A 24,757-nucleotide genomic window follows, 5' to 3' on the forward strand; every position below is an offset into this window, starting at 1 on the left:
GTCGCACTTGTTTTATCATCAAGGACTGGATCTATAACTCCTGAACACCTTTTCCAGCATTAGAGCTTTTTCCTTCTGAGGGACCTGAAAGGAAGAACATCAAGGTGTTTTGGTAAGTGAAGACAATATATACTTATATAGATAAATTAGAAAAGTAACAGTGTATGGAATAGTTATGTGTCTCTACTGAAATTACTTTTGAGTTTTTTAAACTTGTTTCTGTTGTCACCTGGCGTCCAGGTGTGTTATGATCCTATAACACTTGTGTTGTTAATAAAACAGTAAGAGTCTGATTGAAATGAGGGAAAAATCTGCTGTAAATTATAAAGTATTTGGAGAAACACTTTTGATGCATCAAAATTGTAAAAACTGCAGCTTTACTTTATCATGGAGAACAGTCTGCTAACACGGTGAGATGCTGCCTACTACTGGAACTGTCGTGCCACTACATGAAGACCACAATGAGCATATTGTTCTCCACAGGTTTGATTCCATTATCAGGATGGTGATGATGAGGATGATGATGATGATGATGATGAAGATTTGTTGGCTGATGTTGGGGGCTCCGCTGGCCCTCGCTGCCCCCACAGTCCCAAACAATTTCTCCTACCACGACCTCCTCGCTGGAGATGACAACAAAGAAAGTACGACTTGTTTGTCTATTTCATCTAGCTTCGCGTTTTAAGTGAAAATGCTTTAGAAATGAGAGCAGTGTTTTCTTTTTAACCCCCTAACCCTAACCCTAAGCTCAGCTCTTGGATGCAATGTGTATATTTCCCATAGTTCCTGTCGGTGGTGTGAGGATCCATGTGGCCCCTACTCAGGCAGCAGTGTTTGCAGCTAAAGGGGAGAATGTCACTCTGCCGTGCAGGTTTTGGTACGAACCTGAGTTGAGCTCACCCAGAAACGTGAGGATCAAGTGGTCCTGGCTCCCTGCGGCTGGAGGACATGAGACAGATGTGCTGGTGGCAATCGGCTCCAACACTCGAAGCTTTGGAGCGTTCAGGTGGTTCGACACAGGACAAATAATTATTATATTATTATTATAGTTATTTGTGGCTTCGTGATCTTGTTTGTCTTAAACCTCAAGTCACTGTACGTCTGTTGGTGTCTGTGGGTCAGGGGTCGTGTGCAGCTCAGACAGGATTTCCCAGGAGACGCTGCACTGCTGATGCCTGGACTCCAGTTGAAGGACACAGGCCGTTACCGCTGTGAAGTGGTGGACGGGCTGGAGGACAAGAGCACCTCCGTTGACCTGGAGCTACAAGGTCAGTCAGTGTGTGATTTCTGAGCGTATAGTTTATAATGTATGTGATGAGATAATGATATAGTCTGAGTGTAGGTTGTGCTGATTTCAAAAATATATGTTTGACGTCTCTCGGTTTAGATTTTGAAGAAAATCAAATGACTTGACTCAAGAAATCCGACATTGAGGGTTTTAAAGTAACCTGCCTTAAAGGTCATATATATAATAGTCATTGCCACTAGATGTCGCACTAGCACCACAATCTCAGACCAAAACAAAAGCTTTGTTGCTATTTCAGGGGCCTCACTTGTGTTTCTTTCAGGTCCTATAGAAAAGGCATGAGGGCCTTTGACCTGTCTGCACCCCTCTTAGTAATAGTAATGACAGTTGCAGTAACAGTTGTAGTAACAGAAGTAGTTTGAGTAAATGTACAGCACAGTAGTATCACACATAAGTTGAAGTACAGTATTTGAAGCCCACATACTTTGTGTTACAGTACATCAGAGGGTAGTGACATTGTTTCCTCCCCCCCCAGGTGTGGTGTTTCCCTACCAGCACCATCGGGGTCGTTACCACCTGAGCTTCCTGGAAGCCCAGCGGGTCTGTGAGGAGCAGGACTCCTCGCTGGCCACCTTCACGCAGCTCTTCCAGTCCTGGAAGGAGGGTCTGAACTGGTGCAATGCAGGCTGGCTGGCCGATGGTACGGTCCAGTACCCCATCACCCGACCCAGAGGGCCTTGCGGGGGGCACGACCTCGCTCCGGGGGTTCGGAGCTACGGAAGATGGCGCCTGCTCCCTCATCACTATGATGTCTTCTGCTTCTCCTCCTCCCTCCGAGGTGAGAGGACTTTGTCACCTTCCGCCTCATCACTGTCTTTATGATGAGAGATGATTTTCCCAAATAACTTCACAAAGGCTCAGTTACAACAAACATTACTACAGACTCGATACTTTCTTTCATTTTGAGGCTTTAGACTCTTATTTGAATCATTTATGAGTTTTGTGATTGCTTTTGATGTCACCTATTGGGAAATCTCATACAGATTAATTTGTTTTAATCACATAGTTTTCACTTACATAATATCCATCATATAATAGCCTACTTTTGACAAACTCACAATTAAATCAAAATCATCAAAGTCAAAACAAATTCAGGAGTCTTTGGTGGAAATCAGTCAGTTGGTGTCTGATGTCTCCAGTTTTAAGTCTGAAACAAGAAATCATTAAAGAGCCTGATCATCTGTGCAGAACAATCACAAATAAATAAACAATAAATGTGTTTCCTTCAAAGGGAGAGTCTACTATCTCCAGCCCTTCCACAAGATGAACCTGACTGAGGCCCGGCAGGCGTGTCAGGCGGACGGAGCAGAGGTCGCCAAGGTCGGACAACTCTACGCTGCCTGGAAGTTCACAGGGTTGGACCACTGTGACGCCGGCTGGCTGGCCGACGGAAGCGTTCGCTACGCCATCACCAGGCCACGCGAGAACTGTGGCCCCTCTGAGCCGGGGGTTCGCAGCTTTGGCTTTCCACCGCCACAGCACAAGCATGGAGTCTACTGCTATAAATCAGTGGAGGAATGAATGTAGATCACAGCAGCTCCTCTGTTGGGTCAGAAATGTAAAGTTGGCTCAGATTATTTTAATACATGTATCCTGCTGAGCGTCGTAATACTGTGTAAAGAGGTTTTCAACCTATGTACAGCACTCTTAAAGTGCTTCACAGGAGTATAAAACAATAAAATTTGAATTTAATTTAATCAAAAAAAAATAAAAGATGTGGTTTCCTCCTCGTACTTTCACATCCTGCCCAACATCCTCTCTGAATTCTAAACAGACGTCTTCCTGTGTGATTGATTCTTTTACACCTTTCATGAAACGTGCGGAGTATTTTTGACAATTCGCTTGTGCACGTCTACAAGGGGAGAAACCCACAGGGAAAAAAACTGAAAACCTCAGTCTTTTAAAAATGTGAAAGATTTCCAACATGATAACTCATCTGCATGATTAATTCACTAGTAGAGACAAGAGGGACACAATCATGTCTTTGTTGTTCTGATCCAGCTGCAGAAAAGTCAGACATGTCTAATATCATTTAGTTTGAACGTAAAACAAATGGTTCAGCTTTCTCTAAACCTTCCTTCTTTCACTCCTTCATCCGTCATAATTTAGACGTCTCAGCCTGACAGTGTATGATGTTTGCAGGGTTATTGTGTTAAAGATGAATAAAGTGCCTGCAGCTCTTTGAACAATAGAACATCTTTACTACTGGGATTCACGGATCTCAGCATCTTGTGAGAACAGACGCTCTTCCCCACGATGGATCCCAGGAAAATGTTAATGTTCACCCGACTTAACCTGAGTTTCTTTGTCATCAAGAGGTGAAGACGCAGCTTTTTACTTTTCATTTGTTTAGGATTTATTCTCATGTGCATTATTTTTTCACAGTTTCTTATTGTTTTTATCAGTGCTGAGGTTTTCCTAAGTTTGACTTTTATTTTAAACATCAGCAAATCTTTGCTCTACTCCTATTATTCTGATCCGGCCCGAAGAAGAACAACAACAACAACAACAACAACAACAACAACAACAACAATTATAATAATAACAATAAGCACAATAATAATGATAATACATATTATTTGTATAAAACTTTAACAGGATAAGAAAAATCAATCAAAAATCTAACAATAGTGAATAATCATAAATATAAAATACATATTATATTCAAACTTTAAAGCAATTCTGAAGTAATATGATTGGTAATAATTGTAAGTAAATGAGGTTAATTATCTTGGCAAAATTGCACATTCATCAGAATAAATGTTCCAAAATAAAGGTTTGTTTTATCAGTTTTAAGGGGAAACAAAAAGAGGAGATGTTGTATCAATATTTCTCCTTAATGTTTCATCTTAATAAATTATTTTTTCTTTGTACGTATGTTTTTGCGTCGTTAGCTACAGCAATTTTCAACGAAAGCAGACAATGCTTTACTGACACCTACTTGTCTCTACGTTTTTCTGTCATTTCCTGGAACAGCATGAGCATTTTCCTAGTATTTCCTTTGCTCGTTCACGTGCTGTCCTTTGTTGATGCATGTGACAAAAAAAGACCCTCCTCCACTGCTCACCCTTTCTAACCCCACAGAGGAGACTAGAAGAGTTTTTTAAATCTTAAACTCATCCGTACTTTATATCTTCAATCAACCTCACACGGTTGATTTTCTTGTTAACTGCTGAAAAAGATCTGAACATGTTTAATTCTGAGACGAATAGGTTTAAGATTTGCAAATCTAAAGGGAAGTATAAAGGTCAAACAAAGGTGGTGAAAGCCAGGTTGAAATTCAATTTGAACACATTTAATACAAAATTCTCTTTATTTATGTTCCCCCTGCAGAGTGCAATGTCTTTAAAAAGTAAAATATTAAAATGTCTGAACTTCATAAGCACATAACAAAACACTGCCTATCAAGGAAAATGCACAAGACCCAAACTTCAGGTTCGGTCACTACCACCAGGTGGCAGTCAGGTGTTTTGGCTGCTCTCAGTCGTCAATGAGTGCAGAACAAAATGTGCAGCCACTACCTAACTGTACTGTACTTTGTCTTTTACACAACAATTTAGAGGAACTTAATATTTTATTTCCCAATCAGCTCTTATGCAAGGTCATCCGGTCCTTGATTTGCCATGATACACCAGCTGTATCACACAGGCAGATTGGAGAGTAGATTTCTTAGATTTCCTGAATTCACTGTGAACGAGCTGCAGTCATGCAGAAAATATGGCATTTAAGGAAATCCAATCAGATTAAATGTGAAGAATGCAGGTTGACACAAATATGACTGAGGTGAAATGTGACGGCAGAGCAGAGAGGCAGGAAAGACAAGAAGCTCAGACTAGTACACAGTGTACAGCCAGGGAGGTATGGTCACACCCCCTCTGTATCTCTCAGGTTTATGAGACATTTACTTCGCATTATGTGATTTGGAGCTGATTCAGCTTTTCAAGTCCTATAGATTCATGTCGGTGGCATGTCTGTGAAAATCCCAGGTCATATAGTTCATTACTTTGAATGGTCCCATGGACAGACTGAACGTCAGAATTAGCAGAAGTTTCTTGGAAGGTTTATTATGCATAACTAATATTTCCCCTAGAAATGAATTGTAGAGTCACAACTGACATTCATCAGAAGGCAGCAGATTCATGCTCTGAGCTCCACCACCCGCGGGTTAACTTACATGACACGAAACTTGTGTGAGTAGAAATACTTAACGTCACGTAGTGGACTCATGTTGCATTATGTTAAAAAAAACTAAGTGTCGACAGCATCATTTTTCATCATCATTTTACAGCAGAGTGTTCATGTGTGTAAATTCCTCCAGAGCTGAAAACAACAGGAAAGCTTGTGAAAGAATGTGTTCCAACAACAGACAAATGCTTTGTAAGATGTACAGGTTTGATTTGATTTGAGCAACTGAAGTTCCCTTTCGGCTTTGTGTTGATTTTCACACTCTGAGTCTAAGTGTTCCCTTTGTTTTGCAATGATTGAGCTTGTGGTCGGTGTGTATTTCCTTTTTTTTCTACTTGAGAATAGTTTCAAATTTTAGCTCTAAAGGAAAATAACACAAAACTAATCAGAAAGTGAAGACAATGTAAAGGGCTGAGGAAAAGAGGCTCATGGGAAGGCAGCCTGTAACCTTAGGCCACCTTTAGAGATGTTCTGATTTCACAGTGAGACTAGGAAGTCACTCAGTAGAACACAAACCTCCACCAAGGTCCAACAGTCCCCTTATGAAACACAATCTAAATTTACAAATCCACATTTGCACCAATTTTCATCAAGATCCATAAATTGTTCTCTGAGAAATGATGAAAAATCTTGAAAAACTCCTGTCTCACAATGTTAAAGAATGTAAAAAAATTCCTGAATGCGCACCAAAATGTTATGGGCTTTTTCTTAGTCCATCCTTCCACCAAGTTTTGTAGTAATCTGTTTGGTAGTTTTCGTGTAATCATGCTAACAAACAAACAAACAAACTCTGAGCTGTATCAAAATGTTCCAGTCAGGTGTGGAGGCTGGTTTTCATAACATGAAATTAAAATAAAGAACCAAAGTTCTCAAATAACTTCGCTAATTACATCCATGCAGTGAGGAGGTTATATTTTAACCCCCGTACATTGGTTTGTTCACTTGTGAACAGGATTATGCTAAAACTACTGAAGGGAGTTCCATGAAACTTGATCAAAAGATGGCACAAGGGCCGAGAAAGAACCCATTCAAATTTAGCTTGGATCCAGATAAAGAGATATTGTTTTGCACCAAAATGTAACATTGGATTCTATTGATATTGTATCAGGGAGTCAGCATTTGAAAATGTAACTGTAAATTGAACTGTAATAAATGTAATGTATACGGTTAATCTCTTCTTCTTGTGTTGTCCCATCTGTCTGTTCCACTCCTCATCTCCAACGTGACCAACATCCGTGTTCTATGATCAGATCAATAACATATGTCATTTATCAATTTATTGAATACATAGACTTTACCAATTGTTTGAACACACCAGCCACTATGAGACTCCACAGAGCAAACCAAGAAGTCACTATTACATCTCATAGGTTGAAAAAACGTCATCACTGCTCACTTGCGCACGTCTTTCATCAGTGGTGATCGCATGTGATACATCAAAAGTGAAACAGCTTTTTCACTCGATACAAGAGTGCATTGTTTCTCTCAACGAACACCATAACATTAAAATTTGCCTCGATATCCTCGATATTTCTTTAGCTATTGGCAACGTGAGAAACGTTTAACAACAGTGCAAACTAAATAACCTGCAGGGGCACATCTGATCGGATGCATGATCCGCTGCCAAATTAGCTGAGATACTGTAGTAGGATACGTATAATTAACATTTGACGAAGCAAATCTCCGTCAAATTGGAGCGCATCATTTCATCTGACTTCCCGAGGAGTTGTGTAAAACAGACAATGCATGTGTGTAAAATAAAACATCACGTCACATGAAAAGGTCTTGACCAAATCTAGTAGAAGCATGAAAAACACGATTAGAACCGCGCGTTTCGCTCCCAGTACAAAGAAGTTCTTTCAGTATCAAAAATGTCTTAATTGCATTTTGAAGGTGATGGTATTGTCAATAGATCACATGGTGGTCAAATGAGAACACAAGGATTTGGGGAACGAGTTCATTAGGGTTTCTTAACCTTAAATATTCAGCCTAATATCCCTGCATCAGGAGAAGGAGTGTGTACAAGTGTTTCTACTGCAGCTCGACAACCTCGAAACATCACAGCAGATCCAGTGCATGAAGATTAAAAGCTTTTGTGCAGCATATTGTTGTAGAATTCAAGAAATTCCCTAAATCAAAGTGTCAGGCTGCAAATTGGCAGAATGAAGCAAATGAGTCCAACTATGAATAGAATTTTTTACAAAACAAACTGAGCTCCACACTTGGCGACTTCCTCTTCATACTTGAGGTTCTTGGGGATGTAAACCCCAACACAAGTAATATTTTGGTGTAAACCTCAAGAAAACTGTGTCATGGAGTCGGTTGGGAAGTTTCTAAACAAAGCAGCGGGAGGTCGGCTGCAGGCTGGTTGAGGATAACACTGCAGCAATGTGAGCGAGTTGACAGATGCACTCTTTTCTTTTTTCTGTTGTGTCTGATCCAGGCACAAAAGGAAATATTGCATATATTATTGATGTGCATTGTGGTTTAGGGAGCTGCTGACTGCATCTGACACAGAAGGGTGCTCAGGAGGATCCATACCAACAATAAGGGCCTACTTTCCCCTTATGAAACCATTGAAATTCACTTGATCTAGATTTTTATTGGACCAAATTGCACACACTGATAAATCAGTCCCCTAAATAATGGCTGATTTTTGTCATCAAGATCCATGAGTTATGGGGATGTAGAAATCATACTGGTACAAGACTGTCCTCTGGCCCTAATAATAATAATAATAATAATAATAATAATACATTCAAAAACCATAGTTTCCCTGTACCTTTGATTCCTGCTCAGGCCCTAATAAAAACCGACGGATCATCTGCATCATACCCACAATGTAAAGATTCCATGTTATAGTAATGAGAAGAGGCCCTGTTTTCCTATAAATTACATTACACAAGTTCAATGCTTCCAAGAATGAACTGCAAATTTGTACGTGTAGTGTCATGCATTGTTTTGCCACGGTCTCTTTCACACCCCCTCCCATTGTGTTTTCCTTCTTCGTTGTAAAGTCTACAGCCTCCTAGAATCCTGTCTCTGCCATCAATTCATTCAAACTGTCTGTCTGTCTGTCTATCTATCTATCTATTTATCTGTCTGTCTGTCTGTCTGTCTGTCTGTCTGTCTGTCTATCTATCTATCCGTCTATCTCTCTCTCTATTTATCTGTCTGTCTGTCTGTTTGTCTGTCTGTCTGTCTGTCTGTCTGTCTGTCTGTCTATCTATCTATCTATCTATCCGTCTATCTCTCTCTCTATTTATCTGTCTGTCTGTCTGTTTGTCTGTCTGTCTGTCTGTCTGTCTATCTATCTATCTATCTAACTATCCATCTATCTCTCTCTCTATTTATCTATGTCTGTCTGTCTGTCTGTCTGTCTGATTCTGAATCCTCCAGAATGAAGTGACGCACTAAACCAAACCAGTTTCCAGCCCCACCCACCTCCGTGTGTTTACAGATGAACACATGTGGCCATTTATTTTTTGTTTTTATTCAGATGATAAAAGTTGGATCATGGGTTGGAATTACCAGCAGGGGGGGGGCGGAGCTGCGGCTGCTCTCGCTCCTGATTGGCCACCGCGGGCTCTCCGTGTGGCTTTGGACGTGTTTAAATAGCCAATGGCGGAGCAGGGCTGGGCACAGTACAAGAGCAGCTGACTTCTGTCATCTCTCTCTCTCTCGGTGAAGACCGCGTCCGAGCGACACCTCGTCCCCGAGCTTCAGTCACTCACTCAGACCAGCCGCCATGGAGGAATCGACCAGTTGACGTTTCCTGCTGTAACCTTCTCTCCTTCAAGCTTCTCTTCCCGTCCGATCACCGGCGTCGCTCCACTGGGTTTTTTTAATTCAACTTCCAAGTTTTTTTCCTATCTAACTCCTGTGACCATCCGTCCACACACCCGACACCATGAAGTACATCATCGGAATCGGCGGGTGAGTGGGAGCGTGCACGGTACCCCAGCGGACGAGTGGTCCGGGCGGGGGGGGCGGATGAGTAGACTCCCGGAAGCCGCTATGCTAAGCTAATCGGCTAGCCGAGCTTGCCGGGCCCTGAAAGCCCGTCACAAGTGGGGGGGAGAGCGGTCATGACACCCGCTCTATTGTGTCGTCCTTGTATCGCTGTGTCGTGAAATGTAATCGCACAGTTACCAATTAAATGGACGCTCGTCCTGTAGCCTGTGTAAACAGTTCGCGAGATCCCCGCCCCCCCGGGGCTGTTCGGTTCTGTCGAGAAACGAAACTACAGAGCTAATGATGCGAACCCGCTGTACTGACCCCACCCCTCCTATAAACGGTGTGGCTCCTAATGGCTGACGTCCATTCAGTGTGTACATTTGGCGTTAACGTGTAAACAAATGGTTTAAAGCTGAGAATAATACATTATCACTAAATAAGAATCAGAATTATTTTTGTTGCCAAGTATATTTGCGCATACAGGAAATTGCCTTGGTGTGGTTGGTGCATTTGGACATAAAAACAACAATCGGACATAAAACAACAATACATATACAGTAAGAACAATAAGTAATGGGCACGTGCGGTGCTAAGGTGCAGTGATTGGTTTCGGGATAGTGCCAATAATATATAAATTATGTGCGGGGGGTGCCCGGAGAAAATGGGGGAGATTTAATACTTGGATCTGTCACATGATGGACGATGCACAGTCGGTATTCCATGAAACTCTCAAAGCTCTCCACGTGGCTCGTGTTGACCTCCATTCATTGCCCTTCCTTCGCTTTGTCCCCATTCCAGCGTCACCAACGGAGGGAAGACCACCCTCACCAACCGCCTGATCAAGAACCTGCCCAACTGCTGCGTGGTCCACCAGGATGACTTCTTCAAGGTGAGCCTCGTGCACACACCCATTTAGGATATTTTTGGCTGTAGTTTAGACCAAGAGGGATTGCCTTTTTTTAGTTGGTGGGGGTTGTTAGCACGTTGCTGGCTGTGTTGCTATTTGCAGTATGAGCTCGTGTGTAACTATCACAGCCTGCCATGTAGCACTAGTGGAATGTACCTGGGTACATCTTATCCATGTATGTTTCAGCCCCAAGACCAAATTGAAGTTGGTGAAGATGGCTTTAAGCAGTACGATGGTAAGCCTGGGGTTTTTAATGGAGGCATCTGTGTATGTGTTTGTGTGCTTGTTGGGCTGGTGTGTGGGTGTCTGTTTGGTCCCACCCTAACATGGTGACTCATTTGTAATCTGCATGCAACATAATCTAACTGGAATATTCAACGTGTGTCTCACGTACTCTCTCTGCAATTTCCCCCATCCCCCTAATCCTTCCTCCTGGCTTTTCCTCTCCAGTCATCACTGCTCTGGACATGGACGCCATGATGAGCACGATCTACGGGTGGTGGGAGAACCCAGTGAAGTTTGAGAAGTCGCACGGAGTCAACAACACCCTGGATACAGAGATCATCCCCAAGTCCGACCATGAGGAAGAGGAGGAGGAGGAGGAGGAGACTCACATCCTTATTGTGGAGGGCTTCCTGCTTTACAACTACGGGTAAATACTTGTCTTCATTGCATTTTCTTTTCTTTCGTCTGTAAAATGAATGGGACAGTTACATTAAATGAATTTGTCTCTGCCCTTTTAGACCCTTGATCGACGTGCTGAACCAGCGTTTCTTCATTTCCATCCCATACGAAGAATGCAAGAGGAGGAGGTGGTAAGTGCTTCAGTGGTCAGACACTGTTCTTAACAGGAGTTTGTAGTCAAGCCGGCCGTCTTATGATCAGTTTATAATCGGTGCTGCTGTCTCTATAGCTCCAGGAACTACACGGTGCCAGACCCCCCCGGCCTGTTTGATGGCCATGTCTGGCCCATGTACCTGAAACACAAGAACATCATGGATACCACAGATATCGGCATTGGTAAGTCTGAATTTTATTACATTTCTCTGTATTGCCTGCTATTTTACACACACGCAAAGTTTCTAATATTTACATAATGTCTTATTTGCTATTACAGTGCAGCTAGATGGAACCAGGTCAAAGGAACAACTGTTCAACTTTGTCTATGGCGACATCCTGAATAACATCCAGAAGACTCACTAACAAAGGTACGTCAAGCACAACACTGTTTACAACACAAATAGTTTTATACACATGTGAGCTTTTGATTAATTTACTTGTTTCTGTCATTGCAGGTCGTACGATCGGCTAAAAGGAGCACATACCCGGCCTGCAGGCAGAAGACCTTGCCTTAAGTTTCTAACCTAGCAGTGGACTGCTATGAATATATTATTATTTTTTTAAATGTAAATTAATTAACAGCATCAGGTGCTGGTATGATTTTTATATCAGCCGTATTTATTGCTTTGTCACAGCCCACACTCCATGGAGTTGATGGACATGTTCAGATGATGGATGCATTTCATTGCCCATGTCAATAAATGATCCTCCTAACTCTGTGCTCTTGTGATTACTTTGAAGGGATGACACAATAAGTTGTATTGTTCAGTTAAAGTTGCACCCGTGGCAGCAGAGTAAGGTGCAGTGAGCTGGCAGCTTTCACTATCACACTCCCAGGCAACAGTTGGCATGGGTGATAAGGGGAGTCGCGCAGCTCGAACCCTGTGACATCAGGCTGTGAGCACGGCTCTTATCTAAATCCAGACACACTGAAGTCTATTTACTTTGAATAGAGTGAGAACTGGTGTGTAAATGAGTGGCTATTTCAAAGGTCATCCTACCCGGTAAAACCTGAGCAACAGGTCTGTGTCCACGATAACAGGTTGACACAAAGGAACTAGAGGGAACTTGACCTGCCTGGCTTCATGCCAAATTAAGCATCGAGGTCATGTTGAGCAAGATGCAGTAAAACGTGTATCTTTTTTTTTTTTTAATTAAGAGCTTGGCATTGGCTTGAATACCAAAGGAGGAACCGTGCATCAGTGGATACACGCAGACAATCACTTGGATGAAAACACAACAATTTACTCCCACACCTTCAGTCCTTTTCAATGTTTTTAGAATAGTGACGACTAAGCCAGGAGGAAGGATTAAGGGGGACGGGGGAAATTGCAGAGAGAGCACGTGAGACACACATGTTGAGTATTCAAGTTAGTTTATATTGCATGCAAATTACAAAGGAGTCACCATGTTAGGGTGGGACCAAACACACACACACACACCAGCCCAACAAGCACACACACATACAGACGCCTCCATCAATAGTTTACTCTAAAAAGATGCTTGACCCAGTGACAATAAATAAACTCAACAGAGTATATCAGATGTGTCCTAAAGCTGTGCCTCAATGTATTATAACTGCAGGCACTTAAATGGGAATAAACCTGTTTTGTATTTAATAGGTGTTTCATTATGAGGTGGGCGGTGTCATCGATGTGTAAGCCGAACCCAAATGTCGGCGAAAGTTTTTTAATCCAACATTTACTATGAACCTATCAGGTATTATGCTAATCAGTGCCATACTGCTGCAGTGAGATTGTGGCAGTATAGCATTAACTGTCCTCGTAATGGAAAGGTGCAGCCGGTGAAAGGTTAGTTTCAACGTCCACTCTGTTTGGGACTGTCGATCACAGAAAATTCTGCCTCACGCTGTCCTCTCTTCACTCCAAAATAATAATAATATGAGGAGTCATTTTTATTCTCCTTTCTCTCCCTGTGGTTACTTCTCCATTATAGTAGAAGTTATGTATTCATTCAGATTCAGAATCAATCTAGATGTTATTTTTGTTCAAGCGTCCCTATTTTTCAAAAACTGGCTATTTTTAGCTCGACTGCTATGAATCTTTCACTGTTTTCCTTTTGTGTCACTGTGGAATAAAACGTTACTGTGCATGCAGGACAGCTGGAGCTCTGACAAAAACAGCATGTGTTGTATTATTCACGGAGCAGTGTGGCTCTCATGAGGTTTTGAGACGGACTCTGTCGTCTGCAACAACAGCACAGGGCACGTGTGTCTCATGAGGTTTCTGATGGACCAGTGGTGGGATGTCAGCAAGTACTTTGTCACTGCACATACTTCAATTGTTACTCCACTCAATTGCTACTCCACTAAACTTTTAAAAAGTATTGTGTTACATGTTCACATCCTTTTATTCTATTTTCAAGAGTTAACTGTAACAAGAGAGGAAATGGTCCATGACCCTAGCAAGTAGTTTTACTTCCCATATTTTAAGTATATTTCATAGAAAGTACTTACTTTTACTCAAGTAATTTTCCTCTATCTGTCTTTCTGTCTATCTGTCTATCCGTCTATCTGTCTATCCGTCTATCTATCTATCTTTTACTTAATCTAATACATCCAATCAGTCTATAAATTGGAAGCATAAAGGTTTCCCACAAACCTGCGTATTGTTATTAACTTTAAGTTTATAACTGACATTTTATCATCACACCTCAGGATTTAATCCTTTACTCTCCGGCACATTGCTTGTGCTGACTGCTCAGCCGCAAGCGTCCTTTAATTAGATGTAACTTCAGCGTATGGACGGCTGCACGAATTGAGTGTGAGCAGTTCAGACCAGCACATTCATATGTATGGAGGGGGAGTGAGAGATATACAGTCGGTGGGAGATCTGGTTACAGTCCTATCCATCTTGGGAATGTCCTGCTGTGTACTTTAGTTTCATGCAGGACAAACACTACAAATCCTTCATCCTTTCTGTCCCGGCTGCAATTCTACAGCTTGGACCAAACTTTTCAAGGCAGAAAGTTTTGCTCTATTTCTTTCTCTTTTTGAGATTATTTTGTGCCTTCACGTCCTCGTCCAGGCGCATGGCGTTAACAGTAGCTCCCAATATGCTTAACCTCAATGCCAAATATCATTTTGAGACGGTGTTAATTTCCTCAGAGGGTAGCAAACTCATTTTGAAACAGGTGTCACTTCACAAAGTGTGCAGAGCTGCTCGGTGTAGACTTGAATGTGAGCGACAGGTGGTTATGTAACCATGACTGCTGCTGGTGCTGGCTGGAAGGCCTAGCTCGGGAAAAAAGGCAAAAAAAGGAAAAGTGAGGAGTGTTTCAGGTCTGAAGCACGGCTGCATATGTTTTATTGGCCTCCTCCTCCTCTTCTGTGGGTAAAGTTTGGAACGGGACAAAATGTTAAAGATAAAAACCATAGGCTAAAACAGTATTTTCTTTTTCAGTAATGTGGGTCCCTGCAGAAAGTGGGTAACTGTGGACTCCTGATACTTCACGGATGAACTGCTCCGTGGTGGTAGACAACGTCGTCTTCTGACACTCGCACTGCCTCGGGACTACATCAAACCCTGCAGTTTTCTAAACCACACCAACCACCACACTGGGGTTGTGAGGCCTGCAGTACTGGCTCTTACTGGATCTTGTTTATGCATGCGAGAAAGTGTGCGTCCGCCTGCCTTTCTGTCTGCACGGGTGTACGTTTGTTTGTGCTGCGCCCCGTCTCCTGCTCCGACCCCTTAAACACCTCTCCACAGTGCATCCAAAAAGCGGAGGAAGCAACAGTCTGCTGCGGTTGACTCAAATAGAGCATATAAACAACACCGTAAATCCTGCCTGCAGACATCTAACTCCTCACAGTTAGGGTTGGATTATAACATCTCCACCGTAGACAGGTCAGACAGGACATGGCCGTGCAAACCACTAACCATCCTGGCTGCGGAGGTGACTGCGAAAAAAACAATTTCTTTGTCTCACTCGCAGCTTTGCAGCACCTCATTTCCTCCTGTTTTCTTCTGTTACCCGACCAAAAGAAACAACAAGGACAGGGAACATTCATTTAATCAAATCATCCTTTCCCCTGCACCATATAAGCTGCTCTTCAAAGCCTCCCTCTCCAGCCTACAGTTGTTTCTATATTTAAGACTTTTACTACAGTCTAAGAGGAGCCCATGAAACCACCAACGCTCAATAAAACACTCTGTGACGATCAGGGTTGTTGTCAGAGCTTGATTTGATAATGACACAGAATGGAAGCGAGCGGAGTTAACGCTGCACCTGTGGGGGGCCGATGTGAAAACTGTTTTTTTTTAGCCGACTGTGGTTCACGCGCTCTGTCTGTGTTTACACTGAGGGAACTGGCCTGAGGGAAATAAATTGTACTGCAGTGCAGTCACAACAAGACACTCTGTAAGCCATTATATCCTGAATCAAACAACAGTATGACAATGTGTCAATGTTTACTTTGAAATCACGAGTACATCTACCTGCTGTCTGTCTGTATGTGGAACGCATATCTTGCCAACCCTTTATGTCATCGACTTCACACTTGTCATGTGTATTTTTAAGGGCCCAGGGAAGTGCAGAGTCAAACGTGGTGTGATTTAGACACGTGAGTATGTTCAATATTGATAAACATTTAATAAACAGTTTGCCTTCAGTGGGCCTTCAGTCTGCAGACCGAGTTGAACATGTCTTCTTCTTCGATAAACGACAGCAGCGAGCGGCATCTGGGTTAAATCGCGGGTCAAAATCACCACCAGATAATTTTGTTTCACCTTATCGTCATGGCAGCAATATTCATAGATTCCCTTTCTTTTTAGCAATTTGTCTTAAGAGTAAAAGCACACAGTTCATTTTGTTGCTGCAATACTTTATGTCAAATGGAATTACAGCTCTTATTTTGAAAAGTTGTGAATGTGTGTGAAGATTGTGTCGGTTGTTAAACAGACCTCTGAAATAGCCAATATGCAATAAAGGGAAAAAAAACAAGTCATTAAAACTTATATATAAACAACACGCATGAACAATAATAAAGCAAATTCAGTTTCATTTTATGAAAAACATTGACTATAACATCGTCATTGCAGACAAACCAGGTGGGATGAACACAAAGTTTTCTAACTTTTCTAAGCTGTTCGATAAATACTGTAATGTGATGTTACCTTTGCGGAGTAAGAGGTAGGATGAATACCATATAGTAAAAACACTGTAGTGAAAACAGTTAAATAATGTTATGTCTTTCCAATCGATGCTTGCAAGGTTCAAATAGATGTGAGAGGTCATATATGTGATATAATTATTGTTTTGAAAAGATGTGGTGGCAACATAGTAAACTGTTGTGCTTGAATATCTCGTCTTCGCCATCCGTTGAGTCAGAGAAACCTAATTACTAATGTTCTCCTGCCCACTTGTCCAGACATGCGTATGACGACTTATATAAGACCTGGTTAAGAAGGGAAAGTCACCTCATTCACGAGCACCACAAACAGATATGTTTTCCAAAAGCATCAGTCCACCTCTTCACATGGTGCACAGCCTGCGTGAATACTACCAACCCACCAAAATGGTAAAAGCTGAGGGGAATAATAACATGATGCAATTGTCCTAAGTGTGGGCCCGAGGGACCATATCCTGTTATGGTGGGTCTGGGAGAGGCCTGGTGTTGCCAGTCTCATGCAGACCACAGCCACCCACTCCTCACCCGACTGAATCACTGTTTACTTAGACAGGAAGGCCGCCCGCTACAACATCATCAACTCCTGCTCCATGTCTGTGACTCGCCTGTGGCTTTGGCAAATGGGCCAAGTTTCTAAAAGCAGAGACAAGTCAAAACCAAAACGCTTAGAGGAGCAGGGCCCAGCCTCGGAAACCGCCGCTCCTCTGAGCTGTCCACCTCTGAGGCCTGGTCCGCCCCCTCCCTGTGCGAGAACAAAGGCCCATTCAATCACAGTGGGTTTGGGTTAAGGTTAAAGTCGGTTGAAGACTCAACTGGTAAAATATTACGATGCCAAAGTGCCAAAAAAATTAAACAAAAATATTCAGTCTGTGTGAATCAAAGCAATTTACACATGAATAAATGATATAATCATGAGAGAACATAAGGGATTTTAAACGTTTATAATGTTTGAGTGGAATCTGTTCACTTTGGCTTTAAGAATATTTATTCAATTGTTTGTATTTTTTTTTTATCATTATTGGATATCTGAGAGCTAGTGAAAGCTTTTATGGGGCCTGAAGAGGAACATTATTTGCTTCCACCCTTCATTAAAGAAATTAAATAACCCCAAATATCAAAGATACAACAATGAAATCGACTATTTCATGCTTGTATTTTTATAATAAAACACGCAACTGGAGTTATATCAAACACAAACGACTGACTTTTCATAACCGACTCATTTCACAGGTCATATTATGAGGCCTTCTATAACACTACACTGACCCAGTTCCAGAAAAAGATGGCAACTGGTAGTTAAAAAGACCTTCCTCTGTGGGGCCACTGCATTTAGACAGAAAAATGCCCCAAAAAAAACCAGCGTCAAGGTGTTGAAAACTATATTCAAAATGTGGTTTCCACTGCCCTGTCTCGCTTTCATCAGGTGGCCCCTCTCTCTGGACCTGGGCCCCCCCCCCCTCCTCGGCCACACTGGGGTGCAATTTCCGCTGTGAGAAGGACGACGCGGGGGCAGAACCAGCCAAGTTGGTTTTGACTCACTTTCATGCTGTAGTGAGAACGAAATTAGGGGGGGATCAGTTGTATGGTCGGGATGCAGAGGAATGTAACGTACTTCTGTGTCAACAGAGGTGTAAAAAATGTTTGTGAAAAGAGACTTTGTTTGGGGGAAACATCCGTCTGCTGTTAAACAATTGACTGGGTTTGATGGGAGACAGGCTGAGGCCGAGGTGGGAACCATCAAGGACAGAGTCAGGAAACCACCATCAGTTCTTTCTACCTGCCACAGCAGAGAGAGTCAGCTACGTTCACCTGGAACCCGAGGTCACACAGCACAGACAACAGCAGAGGATTAGGTCTGTGAAGTTCTTCATTAGTTTTCATTCTAAATGTTCAATTGTATCTGATGCGTGGACGACTCCACAGACCAAACATTACACAACAACATAAATAAGGTGACTCACTGATCTTCCTCTCTGGTTGTAGTTGTGTTATTTTAACATCAGCCGGTGCAGAAATATTGCATTTTAAAAAAGGCCTTCACTGGAGCACATGACACCATTATAAGCTAAATGTGGTGACATGAACTGGTCTCTGCTGACACCTGGTGGACTAAGATGCTAAAAGCAGAAGTTCACACCTTTTTAAAGACATGTTTAGCTTAGAATAGATTTTTAAGATGTTATTGTTGACTTTTAAGGCCCTTTCTGGACTTGCACCTCAGTACCTTTCAGATCTTTTGACTCTGTATGTGCCCGGTCGTAAACCTGAGCCTTTTCTGTCAGGGCATTTTAGAAATGTGTTCTCTCAGGACTTGGGGTCGAAATTCACCTTCAACTTTTTATTTTTATTAATTTATTTACTTTAATTCTCTTTGATTTTACCAACTGTTTTATTCATTTCATGTTTAACTTTATTTAGTTTTTCCTCTTTTCTCATCTGTAACATTTATATTTGGGCTCGAATCCTGTGTGATCTTCAAATTGCTTTTAATAGTTTTTTTAATGTTTGTGCTCCTTTCTTTATTTTTAACTTATAAAGGATATTTTAACTGTGTTTTGAAAGGTGCTATATCAATAAAGTTCATTATTATTATTCCATCCATTATCTATACCACTTACTTGGAGCCAATCCAAGCTCACATTCGGCGAGAGGCGGGATGACCCCGGACAGGTCGCCAGCACATTATTATTATTTTCATTATTACAATTATTATGACAATATGACACCCACAGCAGAGAACCTGTTATGTTACACTTTACACCTGCTATCAACCCACACACAAAGTTTACAAATTAGAATCTGTTGAGCTAAAAAATAAGTCACTTAACTACAAACCTGTTTGTATTGCTTTTATTATTAATGGTACAAACAGTTCCAGGCAGAAGTAGTGCATAGACGCATCTTGAAAGGTCTGTTTCACAAATTTACAGATGGTGTGTAAGTTAGGGGCAAAGTTTGGCGCATAACATCATCGAATACCATTATTAATATTATCCAGACCCCAGGAATACAGTCAGTCAAATTTAGTGCAGATCTATTTGATCTTAAACAACATTCAACATCCACTGGGCACAAAGAAGCCCAGAAACAACATTAAAAAAAAAAACGATAGCATACGCACAGACTCGTTGTGTAATGGCTGCAAAAGTGTCTTTGATCAATTTGTTCTACGCTCAGCCAAGTGCTTGAGATTAAGTCATCAGAAGTCGGCGGTGGGAAGTACCAGCATTCAAGGATTCAGTCCATGTCTTTGGTTTGTGGTGATCTTGGTAATTTCGGAAATAAAAGGATCATTTTTTTGCAAGTTTTAGCCTCTTTACTAAAAATCACATACACCGTTGATTGAGTGAAGCATTTTCCAAAAGCATTCTGCTGTTTCCATTTCTTTCAGTAAAGACAGTTCTTCACCTTCAAGTAAAAGACTGTTGCTCCAACTTTTGGCTCTGACTGCAGTGCAGGTGTCAAGATGAATGAGTGTCGTCATAAAAGTGAATAAACAACAGGAGTCAAGCTGCCAGTTAACAACTCATATCCTCAATGACATCATACAGCAAACATTGACATGACCTTTTGTGTAATACTGCGGGAAACTCAGAAACTTCAAACTGATCTCAGTCCTATTTTAACAGCTTCATATCTTTTCTTATACGTTTGCTGGAGGTCACATCACAACCGTGACTGACCTGTACTTTAGACATGAAACCTGCTCGAGATATAAAGCAATAAAATCATGCATTGTTTTATTCTCTAAACTGTCATAGCGGCAATAACTTGAATCATTACACAGTAACTTCAGCAAATACTGAAAACTGCAATAGAATGTATCTAGGATTAAAGTCGGAGGGTGAAAGAAGAGGAGATAATATCCAGTGTGACGGGTTAAATGTAACAAGCACATTCCAGATGGAGTTTGATGCATTGAAATACATTGAAAACCAAAAAATGCTGGGCACCTGCGCTACCAGGTGAGCTAGCGGGTTGTCCACATACGGAGGCTTTGGTTCCTCTGCAGCGACCGTGGGTTCGATTCCCACCCTGCGCTTTGCACCGTGTCTACCCCTCATTCGCTCTCCCCTTCTCTCCTCGTGCTTGTACTTTCCTATTAATACAGGCAGAGTCCCCCAGAAAATACTTAAATAAAGGAAAATTGTGGTGCATATGTTGTGACGACAAAAAACACAGTTCAAATGTGTTATGACACGCGAGGCTCAACACCAATGCTTTGGAAAATGTTCAGCACTAATGGGATGTACGGCCGATAAGCAATAGCAGACAAACAGTGCTTTGGGGGGGGGGTGGTCCTATGTTCTTTTGGCAGGTTTGGCAATAAGCTGCCGTTCTCTCTCCAGCTCCTTCTCCCGCTGCTGCTCCTTCTCCAGCGCCTCCCTCTGCTTCTGCTGCTGCAGCTTCAAGGCTCTTTTCTGAGAAAAAACAAAACAACAGTCAACATTTAATCAGCTTTGTTTAATTCATCCCAACATCTATCACACGACTCAATAAGGAGACGTGTTGATTGGCTCATGTAGCTCAATGACCTTTGCACTTTGTCTGGCATGTTTTACACTTTGGTTTTTAAGTTTTAATGCCAGTTTTTGTTTTTCATCTTTTATGAGTTATATCCTTTTAGTGTTTTATCATTTTGAGTGTTTTTAGGGCAGGTGCAATATTCAACTCACTTTTATTCTGCATTATTATTCTGGGTCTAACGTGATATGTCCTTGTGTACTGTTTGTTGTTGTTTGTTGTACAATGTACTGTTCTGCAGCTGCTGTAGCACTTTGGGCCAAGACAAATTTCCCCATGGGATAATAAAGTATATTTAATTTTATTTGTTTTGAGTTCATCCAACAACCTGTCTTATTGCACAGGGTGAACTAAAGTAACCCATGTTTAATGTGAGTGAGATGAGAGATACCTTTAGTTTTGTCGTCTTTTCGTGGAGCAGGATCATCTCTTTCCTTACGTTCACCAGTTTATTGTGGTAAACCTTTGCCTCTGTAAACTAAACACAATAAACTGGATTAGAGCTCATTCCTCTGGTGTAGAGAATAAAAACAACAATATGATAAGGATTCAGCCCCAACATACCAGTGAATTGAGGTCGATTAAGGCATTACATTCTCTGAACTTGGTGACTTCTTGGTCCAGCGTGTCTAACAATACCACCTGGTTTTGTCTGGATAAGACAAAAAAACAAACAAACATGTTAATAAAAAAAATAAAATCTTTACTCAGGTTAAAATCTCTTGAATATTCTCCACATTCTAAACCTTTGGCAGTCGATAGGCAGAAATATGAATATAACCTCGACAATGGCAGGATATTTAAAAGTTGGTCCACACATTTTTAAGTGCTCGTGGGGAGCTAATGGGATTAGTTGGATTTCTCCGGCTCAAAAAATCACAATGTTGGGCGGCTTCCTCAGAGACATTTCTTTGGACTGGCTGCTGAACACAATCTATAGAATCCTGAAGCTGCACCACACAACAGCTGTTCACCTGTTTATTCAATATTCAGTGACTCTCCACTCAGAACCCCGAACAGAAGAATCCGTTGCTGCTGTTGTGAATGAGCCTGATTCCAAGTCCTGGCTGCCATGGCTACAGAGAGCTGGTCGTCTGTTTATTCAAAGCTTATTAATACTGAACCCATCATCGTCCAAATTGCACTAAATGCTGCACTTCGGGCCCCTTATGAATTCACATGTTAACTGTGAAGCCAATAAGATGAATGGTTCTCGAACCACAGACAGACAGACATAGTTTTCTGGAATTATTAGATAGATAAGTCAATATGAACTATGGTATTCATTCGAGATGCAGTTATCTTTATACATGGGGTAGCACTTTATTCAGTAAAATGTGTAGCTGGAAAAAAGAGCTTTAAAATGATATTAAAACATTTACTTGTGACAATAATTAAGGGAGATATGGAAAGAAAAAGTTACAGATATAAACTAAATAGGTTAAAATTTTGTTCTTTATTAATTGCGATGGTATTTTCTTATACGACCAAACCAGCATGTCAAATTAATTAATATCTGTAATGATGCAGCCCAGCAGTGTGATGATTTGACCTGGATTAACTTCGGTTGTGTGACAAGGTGCAGTAGAACTCGTGACACGTCAAGCAAAGAAAAACTCACGTGAGCTCTTGAAGTGCTCGTTTAGAGTTCTGCAGATCAGGGAGGTAGTGAGAGAGAAATCCCTCAGTGAGTTTGTCCACTGCTTTCTTATCCACATACACCTCCTCTACTGGGAGGGACCCCTCCAGCTGAAAGGATTCCTGCTGGGCCAACTGGAGGTCTGTCAAACATGTCAGACAAAACGTGTTAAGTACTGTGTTCTACAGCATGAATAAAAAAACATGGTTGAAAGTTGTGCTGAAGACAATTTACAGGCCATAGAATATTTGACAGATTTGGGCCGAGCTTTGATTAAGTCTTCACCATAAAACTAAATGATTTATGTAATAACTTTATGGGAACTTGGTTTTTGTCCTCAAGAGGAAGTCAACTCCCCATAATGTGACTGTGTAAACAGATTTAGGTCCAAATTGTTTTGGTTCTGGTTAAACACCTGGCAGCTGAGTTCTGTGCAGTCTGGAGTCGAGCCATAGATTCTTAGTTTAAAAGGCTGTTAGTAAATAGTCAAGGTGTGATGAGTAATACCTGGAACATTACATTTCATTTAGCTGATGCTTTTATCCAAAGCGACTTACAATAAGTGCATTCATCCATGAGGGTACAAACCCAGAACAACAAGAATAGAGAAAGTACAATTTCTTCAAAAGAGCAAAACTACAAAGTGCTATAAGTAAGTGCCATTTTAAGTGCTACTAAATTGTTAGTTTTAAAAATGTTATTCAAGGTATAGTCGGAAGAGGTGTGTTTTTAGTTTGCGGCGGAAGATGTGTAAACTTTCTGCTGTCCGGATGTCAATGGGGAGCTCATTCCACCATTTAGGAGCCAGGACAGCAAACAGTCGTGGTTTTGATGAGTGTTTAGCTCGCAGTGAGGGAGCAACAAGCCGATTGGCCGAAGCAGAGCGGAGTGAACGGGCTGGGGTGTAACGCTTGACCAGGTCCTGGATGTAGACTGGACCCGATCCGTCCGCAGCACGGTGCGCAAGTACTAATGTTTTGAAACGGATGCAGGCAGCCACTGGTAACCAGTGAAGGGAGCGGAGGAGTGTGAGTGAATTTAGGTTAAAGACCAGTCGAGCTGCTGCTTTCTGAATGAGCTGCAGAGGTCGGATTGCACTAGCAGGTAGACCAGCCAGGAGGAGTTACAATAGTGTAGGCGTGAGATGACTCTCTCTCACACACACACACACACACACACCACCACACACACTCTCTTTCACACCCATATCTCTCTCTCTCTCTCACAAACACACACATTCTCTCTCTCTCTCACACAAACACACATTCATTCTCTCACTCACAAACACACATTCTCTCTCACCACAAACACACATTCATTCTCTCACTCACAAACACTCTTTCTCACACAATCTCTCTCTCTCACACAAACACACATTCTCTCTACTCACTCACACACACACACACACACACACACACACACACACACACACACACACACACACACACACACACACACACACACACACACACACACACACACACACACACACACACACACACACACCTTCACTGCTGGACGACGGTCCTTCCTCTTCCCTCTCGTCGACCTCCATCTGCATCGCCTCCGTTGCCCCAGGCTGCTTCTTAGGACCTGACACAGGAGACACAGGGCGTCCATTTAAAAAGCATGTGATTGAACGCTGAGCTCAGAGTTCATGGAGACACACACACAGACACACACAGACACACACACACTGAGCAGCTACACGTTGAGGAAGTAGTTCCGCTGAGCAGCTTCATTCTAACCTCAGCGGTCAGACACCACGTGAGCACGCTCCTCTCCTCGGGCTGCAGCGTCTCACCTGTTTGACGAGTCGAGCTCCGCGGACTCGAACACAGAACGAAACACCGATACTGGGATTCGTCTGTTTGTTGCTGCTGCTGCTGCTGCTGCGTCCGGTGTTCCAGTTTAACTGGGGATCAGGGCAGCTGGTGATTTGTTGTCGTTATTCCAGATGTTGTCGGTCGGTTGCAGACTCGGTCGCAGATTCGTTATTTTCACAAAGCGCCTGTGTGTGAAGTGCGGTGAACTACTGAAGGTCTCATTGAAGTAAACATCAAACAAAAGCCACAACAACAATATATATAAATCATATGGGTACAAAATTGAATATAGCACAAAACAAAGGACAAATGAAAATAAGGATTTGTGGTAATCAAAAACAATATATTTAATGAACACTTAGAATATTGAATGATTAAAATACATTTATTTCAAAAATATAGCAAAGAAACACTACACACA

General features: G+C 41.9%; 3 protein-coding genes across 5 annotated transcripts; 2 read left to right on the top strand and 1 right to left on the bottom strand.

Moving 5' to 3' along the window:
* The first annotated feature begins 764 nt into the window (after nucleotides 1–764).
* On the top strand, nucleotides 765–2,827 carry LOC118108953 (hyaluronan and proteoglycan link protein 3). The gene is made up of 4 exons (XM_035155766.2): nucleotides 765–1,006; nucleotides 1,123–1,268; nucleotides 1,782–2,084; nucleotides 2,538–2,827. The coding sequence occupies exons 1-4, from the start codon at nucleotides 765–767 to the stop codon at nucleotides 2,825–2,827; spliced, it is 981 nt and encodes a 326-aa protein (XP_035011657.2).
* Nucleotides 2,828–9,137: 6,310 nt separating this feature from the next.
* Nucleotides 9,138–11,909, top strand: mibp2 (muscle-specific beta 1 integrin binding protein 2). Of its 2 annotated transcripts, XM_035161355.2 has the most exons (8): nucleotides 9,139–9,427; nucleotides 10,247–10,337; nucleotides 10,542–10,590; nucleotides 10,806–11,007; nucleotides 11,099–11,170; nucleotides 11,269–11,375; nucleotides 11,473–11,563; nucleotides 11,651–11,909. In XM_035161355.2, exons 1-7 carry the CDS (start codon nucleotides 9,402–9,404, stop codon nucleotides 11,556–11,558), a joined length of 633 nt encoding a protein of 210 aa, XP_035017246.1. In that variant the 5' UTR covers nucleotides 9,139–9,401; the 3' UTR covers nucleotides 11,559–11,563; nucleotides 11,651–11,909. The 2 variants fall into 2 exon arrangements, with proteins under 2 accessions (XP_035017255.1, XP_035017246.1); XM_035161364.2 differs by lacking the exon at nucleotides 10,542–10,590 and having other exon boundaries at nucleotides 9,138–9,427.
* An 8,706-nt stretch (nucleotides 11,910–20,615) lies between these two features.
* On the bottom strand, nucleotides 20,616–24,474 carry bloc1s6 (biogenesis of lysosomal organelles complex-1, subunit 6, pallidin). Of its 2 annotated transcripts, none has more exons than XM_035161600.2 (6): nucleotides 24,315–24,474; nucleotides 24,017–24,103; nucleotides 22,493–22,652; nucleotides 21,436–21,523; nucleotides 21,263–21,349; nucleotides 20,616–20,768 (listed from the first exon to the last, which is right to left on the bottom strand). In XM_035161600.2, the coding sequence occupies exons 2-6, from the start codon at nucleotides 24,069–24,071 to the stop codon at nucleotides 20,649–20,651; spliced, it is 510 nt and encodes a 169-aa protein (XP_035017491.1). In that variant the 5' UTR covers nucleotides 24,072–24,103; nucleotides 24,315–24,474; the 3' UTR covers nucleotides 20,616–20,648. The 2 variants fall into 2 exon arrangements, with proteins under 2 accessions (XP_035017491.1, XP_035017498.1); XM_035161607.2 differs by having other exon boundaries at nucleotides 24,259–24,441.
* Nucleotides 24,475–24,757: the final 283 nt, after the last annotated feature.

Source organism: Hippoglossus stenolepis, chromosome 1 (assembly GCF_022539355.2).
Source record: "Hippoglossus stenolepis isolate QCI-W04-F060 chromosome 1, HSTE1.2, whole genome shotgun sequence".
Taxonomy (NCBI): domain Eukaryota; kingdom Metazoa; phylum Chordata; class Actinopteri; order Pleuronectiformes; family Pleuronectidae; genus Hippoglossus; species Hippoglossus stenolepis.

Coding starts and splice junctions, on each gene's coding strand:
- bloc1s6 (XM_035161600.2), bottom strand. CDS start 24,071: ATGCAGATGGAGGTCGACGAGAGGGAAGAGGAAGGACCGTCGTCCAGC. Junction 22,653..24,016: donor ACCGTCGTCCAGCAGTGAAG/GTGTGTGTGTGT, acceptor CATGTTTGACAG/ACCTCCAGTTGGCCCAGCAG. Junction 21,350..21,435: donor TAATCGACCTCAATTCACTG/GTATGTTGGGGC, acceptor TATTGTGTTTAG/TTTACAGAGGCAAAGGTTTA.
- LOC118108953 (XM_035155766.2), top strand. CDS start 765: ATGTGTATATTTCCCATAGTTCCTGTCGGTGGTGTGAGGATCCATGTG. Junction 1,269..1,781: donor CGTTGACCTGGAGCTACAAG/GTCAGTCAGTGT, acceptor CTCCCCCCCCAG/GTGTGGTGTTTCCCTACCAG. Junction 2,085..2,537: donor CTTCTCCTCCTCCCTCCGAG/GTGAGAGGACTT, acceptor TTTCCTTCAAAG/GGAGAGTCTACTATCTCCAG.
- mibp2 (XM_035161355.2), top strand. CDS start 9,402: ATGAAGTACATCATCGGAATCGGCGG. Junction 10,591..10,805: donor TGGCTTTAAGCAGTACGATG/GTAAGCCTGGGG, acceptor TTTCCTCTCCAG/TCATCACTGCTCTGGACATG. Junction 11,171..11,268: donor GAATGCAAGAGGAGGAGGTG/GTAAGTGCTTCA, acceptor CTGTCTCTATAG/CTCCAGGAACTACACGGTGC.